The following is a 7,267-nucleotide window of genomic DNA, read 5'->3' on the forward strand; positions in this document are numbered from 1 at the left end:
AATGCCAAGGGTGAGCAACTACCCACTTTTTTTTTTTTTTTTTTTTTTTTTTTTTGATTAAGTAAGATATCTTTCATTACATTAATAACTAGTATAAGGTCCAAAAAGAACTGGGTAAACAACTAAAAATAAAGTAACAGGCCCAAGCAAAATGAAAACGGCAACCCAAGATACAACGAAAGGATCACACAAGGTTAGGCCCGAAGGTTGCATGAAACAAACAATAAAAACCCTAATCTCCAGCTGCAAAGACCACACTGTTACATCCTCAGAGGAAGCCAAACTTCGAACCGAGAAAGTAGGCACCAAATCCAAGTCCCATTCACAAACCACTACAAATATATACAAAGAAAGTAACATATGGGTAGAGTGAGGCTAATGGGTATGTAAAGTACCCAACACTTGGTCTCGATGAGGATTTGACATGCCTATTAGGGGAAGGGAAGTGAGGGATGGAAGTGGGTCTGATATCCAATTTCTGATCGGAGCCTGCTGATCCAAGCACATGGTAGGATGGGGATGAAGTATCACAGTTAGGGAGGAGGGAGGAAGGAAAATTAAAAGACATAAAGTAGTAAAAGCAAGGGAAAAATGATGGATAAAGGGCATGAAGCCCAAATCTAAGACTAGCTCAGGGATAGTTGAGATCCGGCTTAGGAAAAACTACGATAAAACTCAGGGGAAAACCGAGAATGAAAACGAAGAAAGGAGACTAGAAAGAGGGAAGGAAGAGGAGGTGGATGCAAGGATGGGGAAGGGAAAGAGGATATGAAAGGGGAGGAAAAGAAGGAAAGGGCAAAGAAGAGAGGAGGGAAGGAAGAGGAGGAGGAGGAGTAGCGGGCTGCAGTCTACCTCGAGCAAAGTAAGGGACGACGGCTGAAATTAGAAACTTGTTTTTTTTGTGGGGGGGGGGGGGGGGGGGGGGGGGGGGGGGTGCTTTTGGACCTGGGATATGGAGTTCAGTGAGAGAGAGAAACTGCGTATGTTGATTAGGCTATTGCATTGGCAACTACCCACTCATACCTCGAAAAATCTCCCCATCAGACGTGAGTTTGCCCATCTCGACAATTGGGCAAGAAAGGGTGACACGGGAATTCCAAACCCAATTCATACCAAATCGACATACTTCGCTCAAAATTTTCCATCCGAACTTTTTTCCTCAATTCCTTCCGTGCCATCATCGCGACCTGCCCACCAACAAAGAAGCATAAGCAACAACACTATACCAAGCTTTTACACCTCGCACACTCAAAAACATAAAAAACAAAAAAAATCTATATCTGCCACTATCTCCCGTTAACCTTTGTTTTCCTGACAAACATTAATACTACTGAGAGACTATTCTTAGCATGGCAGCGTAGTGCCATAGACTCCACAAAAAAAAAAATATAAACTGTTATTATCATGAGTACTAGAACGTATCGTGCATGGGGTATCCTCATTCCTAAAAATGGTATAACCATAGTTCTTCAAAACAATGGCATAACCATATGTCCATCTCAATAATACGATCTCAAACTTGCACAAATAAAAAGTATCTTGAGGTTTCGCCTCTTTGGAGCAAAAAGTTTTACAAAATCGAAGAAAAATTCAGAGTTGACTTTCTTTGGAAAGTTACATCAACATTGAACCATCTAAATAGCATGACGTTGGCGTAATAATGCATAGTTTGACAATGTATGTATTTGTTCAATTCTCGATAGAAGATCAATATCCCCTAAACATGCCCATAAAGTTTCTTTGCTGGTTTGAAAACGGATCCGTAGTTTATGCTGCAAAGATTGGTTGATACTTTACTAGTGGATTATCTGTTGGCATAAAACACAGTCCAAACACTTAAATCAAACCAAAATCGTAGGTCATTGACTCATTTCTTAATCCAACAATTTTAATTCCAGTTGACTGCAACACGTTTTCATCACCACCACTGATTGTGCTCCTTTACAATCTAAAGAATCCATAAAATCTAAAGAATGCATAAACCCGACAAATAAAAACTAAAAAATATATCAAATAATTGACATTCAGCTAATTTAAATATGAAAATGTTTGGTACTTAAACATCTTTTGAAATATTTAATTTTCTAACCCATAAGATTCTTGGGGGATCACTCAACCTACCAAACTCTTTTGAGAGATTCATTAGAAAATATATATATTTGCATTATCTTGAAGGTGACTGCATTATCTTTGCATGAGCCTGGCCCGTAAGATGAGATTATTCAAATGTTAATGCAAATGGATAATATTAAGAAATAATGTGACCCATTAATTAGTCTGAAAGTCAATTAAGAAATCGATTATATAATTCATTAGGTCTCCAGATCCTTATTTGACAGTGACCCCTGATGAAATTTCAATACTGGCAAATACCTAATTTTTGTAGAGATGCTGCAGAAGATAAGCCATTATTTAATCTGAGGCAAACCACTAAGATTAAAAAGAATACGTAGAGTGGCATGGAATTGGATTTGCAACAGAAAAGATACTAGGATCAGTTGCCCCCTAACAGTGAATACAATATAGTATCCACATGCATTAATGATCATGACTAGCTTGTGGGCGCGTGCGACTAACCTTAACACTACCATTATGACGGAAAATAAAAGTTTGTATATATGAGAAGTGATTAGCAGAGAGAGAGAGAGAGAGAGAGAGAGAGAGAGAGAGACGCTGGCATGCTACTAAGAATTCCAGGACAATGCAGGTGCAAAGGTTAACTAGCAAATGGATAAGAGTCCAATCCTCCAAGGACCATGTTGCTGAAAAATAGAAAATTCGAGATATAGAAGACCCAGTTGGACAAAAGTTGGACAAAAGCTTGATGACGACAAACATTCAAGAAGCAAGGCAGGCCCTATCTAGCTATACAGGTTTTCATGTCGAATCCTAACGATGAATGTCGCCGAGGATTAGGATAAGAGAAGGGTTTGATCTCTTCCAAGTCCGGAACTGTCATATCCGCGACCCCAATGCACTTCCGAAGGCAAACAATATGTAGCAGATTCATAGTCCATAGAGATCTCAGTTTGAACCTTCAGTTCATACATTTGAGCATATAGCTAATACAACAGAGAAACTAAGCGACAGGAACAAATTAAACTGAATAATATTATGTTGGGAAACATTAACATGGCACTTCCTACAATTAAATAAAAGGGGTCATTACATAATACTAAACCTGTATAAAAGAACCAGAGAGGAAGAAACTTGCTCTACAATGGCAAATTCTTCTCTCTCTCTCTCTCTCTCTCTCTCTAAAAGTACCTCTAAAAAGAAAAAACTTGAGCTCCACATCCTCCTCTTTTTGTTGAAGGTAGCTTATTACTACTATATGCTCATAATTCAGAGACTGAGATTTTTCCCCATGTATATTTGTATCTGCAAAACTCATGTGGGATGATGATTGGATGAGACTCCCTGTACATCTCCAGCTTCTTGGTTGTTGTTGTTGTGATTCACTTTTCGAACTCTTATCCATCCGATTTCTCGTCCTCTTCGGCTTCCCTGCTGTTGCCTGACTCGCCTCCAGTTGTGGATCGACCTTTGGCATACCCGCCCGCAAGGAGAGGACCCTGTGGAGAGCCAGACTGTACGTTGTTTGCCTTAGAATGGTCTCCACTGTGATCCAAGGACATGATTAAGGCATTCCCTTGGCCGGCAGCAGCAGAAGGTGGTAGCTTTCGGATGTGAAGGCGGTATTTCTGCACAGACAAACATATGAGCAAACAATTCAGATAGGAAAATTAAATTGTAATTTGCAGATGAAAGAAACATAACTATTAATTAAGTAATTAACCAACCTGCAAATGGCTCTTAACTTCATCATTGGTGAGACCCTCCACCTGCATAAGCTCTCTTATCTGCTTAGGAGTGGCTACTACCAAAAACAGAACACAAATTAGAAACAAGCGCGTATAATTAAAACATAGAGGAGAATTCGATTCGAATTGTTCGAAAAAAACCTACTAAATTCAAGTAGTTTGGTTTCAAAGCATAGAGATCAAGCATTTCCTCCAAAAACCAACAATAAATTTTCCAATTTATCAAATTTTCCAATTCCAATTTCAAGTCAAGAAATTAATATCAACACAATTACAATATTTTGTAGTCACAAAGCTCCAACCTTCTGTTCCTCCAAGCTGCTGAAGGGCATCAACAAAGCGGCGGTGGAGCTCCGGGGACCAGCACCGCCTTGGTTTCCTCAAGGATTGCTGCTGCTGCTGTGGCTGGGGCTGAGGTTTGTTCAGTAATTTCACTTGTCCTGCCACACCAGAACCCGAACCGCCGCCTTTGCAGCCATTGCTGGTCTTTGAGTTTGCGTTTGCATAACCAGCCAGTGCTTCAGACATCAATGGAGTCATAAGACAAAGGTTTGGAACCTCGGAAACCCCCTTGTCTTCCTTCAAACATGGTTTTGCAAAACCAGAGAGCTCATTCTGTCCCCTGAATGCCAGTAATGCCCCCTCCACGGCTCTGTTATTACTCACCTCAATTGGGTTCTCAGGCACCGACCGATCATCTGCCTCATTCCCCTGTCGAAAAAAATCCAAGAAAATATGAAATTTCAGCAAAGCCCCAATAAAGTTTCAGTCTGTTAAAAAAAAAAAGTAAGCGAAATTTAGAAATTAACCAGTTTAAGTTCAACAGAGTCGTGTTTGGTGTAATCGAAAACGTTGATGCTCGTGTTCCACAGCTGAGCAGAGCTCATCCAGTTCTTCTTGTCAATATTCTCCTTTCCCGAAACTACCCCTCCGTCCTCCTCAGAATTGCCCTTCAAGGGCATGAACTCCTCCACCACCGGCCGCTCGTCCATTCGCCTCCACCGCATTCCTTCCTCCTTCAACCGCTCAATCGCTGCATGCCCATCGAACCAAATCAAAACCCCATCTCAAAAATATTACAAAAACCAAATCCTAGAGAGAGAAAGTTAGAGAGAGAGAGAGAGAGAGCAGAAACCCACCATCCTTCAAGAGAAGCATGCAGAGAGGAAGCTCCCGCTTGAAAACTTCAATCTTTCTGAGTTCATCTTCCAATCTCTTCACGTACCCATCGAGCTCTGAAGACCTCTGAGAGCCATCTTTAATTGCGGCGAGCTGGGCGAGAAAGTCGGTGATTGTTTTCGGGACGAACAGAGGACTGGAGTCCAAGCTCAGCAGCTCCATTTTCTCTCTCTTCGTTGTTGTTAATTTTCTCTCTCTATCTCGATTTCGAGCATTGCCCAGATGAAATCCTGATTAGGAACAGCGAGACCCGAATTTATAGGGAATTTGAGATTCAGGACGCACACAAAGATTCAGTGGTTCGCATAAGCGGATCGTCGCGTCTCTGGGTCAACTCGGTGACTCAGTCGGAAACGAGTTTTCACGGCAGTAAGGGAATCTTTGGAATCCGTACTCACGCGGCGAAACTGTAATTATCAATTAGTATTATTATTTTCCTTCTTTTTTTTCTTTCTTTTTTTTGTCTTTTAAACTTTCGGTTGTTATTTTGTGGGGCGCTTCTTCGAGATTCTTTGGTGGCTGGGTAAAATTTAAAAGGAATCATTGATCTTGAACTTCTTCAATAGTTTTGTTAAATATTTGTTAGTGTAGTGTAGTGTAGTGTAGGCCTGACATCTGTATCGTGTTTTTGGTGTTTGGTTCGTTTTTATATCATATATAATATTTTAACAGGTCATGTCGTGTAACATTCATTAAAATGGACATGTAGTATGATCCGCCTCAAACTCGACCAGTTCATATTAATAGGTAATATGACCTGATCTGTTACCTGTTAAAGAAAATATATTTTAAACTCATAAATAATCAAAGAAAACATAATACTAAATAAGTATATACATACCACATTGTTACTAAATTAGTATATACATACCACATTGTCTCATAAACATTATTTCAAAACATAAAAACACGTTTGTTTTTCAAGTATTACAGACCCCAAAATAAGAGCCTAATGAAAAAATATTAGTACATTACTACAAAATATCTAGATCAAAATTTAATCGCTAATTTGTCATTACATTTACGCTTGTAGTGACAAACTTTACAACTTTCGTGAAGGGCTCAACTTCAAAATTGGCCACTATTATCACATAAACTATAGATTAAAAGTTAACCGTTGATTGTCATTTACATTCTCTACTGGCGGATGAATAGTGTTAGAAAATTATCTTGGCGAGTATATTTAATTTTCATCTCGAACAACACTTTTTATTTTAAATTAGTATATTTAATTTTTATCTCGAACAATTTTTTATTTTATTTTTATATCAAAAAGAAAAAAACTCAACTATTCACTTTCTAAAATCTCAGTCTCTCTTCGTTTTTTTTTTTTTTTTCTTGAGAGAGGATTCTTGTCGGATTCTCTTTGTGAGGATTCAAGGGATCCTCTAATCATATCTGTTCATCATACATTGTGCGGCCAATTATCGTCAGATACTATTTATATTCAATTTTAAATAAAAAAAATTACAATGATTTCTGACCGCACAATGTACAATGAACGAATGTGGTTTGAGGATCCATGAGATCCTCACAAAAAGGACCCGGGGAGAATCCTCACTCTTTTTTCTTGGCTCACGAGCCGACCCATAAGTTTTATTATTTTTTTAATATTTAACTAATTGCTCTATAAAATTAAAGAGTAACTTTGTTATAATAGAGACTCTTTAGAGCAAGTCCACCTGTGAAAAATGAGATAGCCCAAAGTCCATTTAATCCACCCAAATGAATAGTAATTTACTGCAATTAACAGTAATTGGCCAATTGCATTTCCACCCCTAAAAAATGAGTTGGGCAAGAGTCTAGTCAAGTTGTATTAAAATATATTTTTTTAATAGTTGTATTAAAATATTTTTTTTTTATAAAATAATTTTATTTTTAATTTCGGGCAGGATTTTTAACCAATCTTGTCATGCCACGTGTCATTATCCGAAAATACTATTTTGTGGATAGATTTCTGATAAGATTTTGAATCAATCTTGTCGCACTACGTGTCACTATCAGTTTAGAATCCTTTAAAATAGATTTCAATAAGATTTTCAACCAATCACGTAGTGCCACGTGGCATTATCCACAACCTTATCATTTCTTTTTTGTCCATATAAACCTTACATCCATCCTAATTTATACCAAACTCAAACTAGCTCAGAACCTGTCTTCAACATTTTTAAATCTTGAGTTCTTAACAATGTCTTCTTCAATGAGATTGTATGAAATTGATGAGGAAGAGAAAAAAATTGTTGGCAGAACATGAAGAATTATTC

At 38.2% G+C, this 7,267-nt stretch overlaps 1 protein-coding gene across 2 annotated transcripts; it reads right to left on the reverse strand.

Annotated features, from left to right (window-relative positions):
- Nucleotides 1-3,089: 3,089 nt before the first annotated feature.
- LOC137748684 (transcription factor HHO5) lies at nt 3,090-5,444 on the reverse strand. Of its 2 annotated transcripts, none has more exons than XM_068488856.2 (5): nt 4,964-5,444; nt 4,634-4,857; nt 4,127-4,535; nt 3,804-3,880; nt 3,090-3,704 (listed from the first exon to the last, which is right to left on the reverse strand). In XM_068488856.2, the coding sequence occupies exons 1-5, from the start codon at nt 5,163-5,165 to the stop codon at nt 3,474-3,476; spliced, it is 1,143 nt and encodes a 380-aa protein (XP_068344957.2). In that variant the 5' UTR covers nt 5,166-5,444; the 3' UTR covers nt 3,090-3,473. The 2 variants fall into 2 exon arrangements, with proteins under 2 accessions (XP_068344957.2, XP_068344958.2); XM_068488857.2 differs by having other exon boundaries at nt 3,804-3,877; nt 4,964-5,335.
- Between the last annotated feature and the right edge of the window lie 1,823 nt (nt 5,445-7,267).

Source organism: Pyrus communis, chromosome 2, assembly GCF_041283825.1.
Source record: "Pyrus communis isolate YQ-2024b chromosome 2, ASM4128382v1, whole genome shotgun sequence".
Classification (NCBI taxonomy): Eukaryota; Viridiplantae; Streptophyta; class Magnoliopsida; order Rosales; family Rosaceae; genus Pyrus; species Pyrus communis.

Bases quoted from the DNA above. Each gene is read 5' to 3' on its own strand.
- LOC137748684 (XM_068488856.2), bottom strand. From the start codon at position 5,165: ATGGAGCTGCTGAGCTTGGACTCCAGTCCTCTGTTCGTCCCGAAAACA. The intron at 4,536-4,633 runs GTTAATTTCTAA...TTTTTTCGACAG, and splicing joins ACTCTGTTGAACTTAAACTG to GGGAATGAGGCAGATGATCG. The intron at 3,881-4,126 runs GTTGGAGCTTTG...TGTTTTTGGTAG, and splicing joins GCAGCTTGGAGGAACAGAAG to TAGCCACTCCTAAGCAGATA.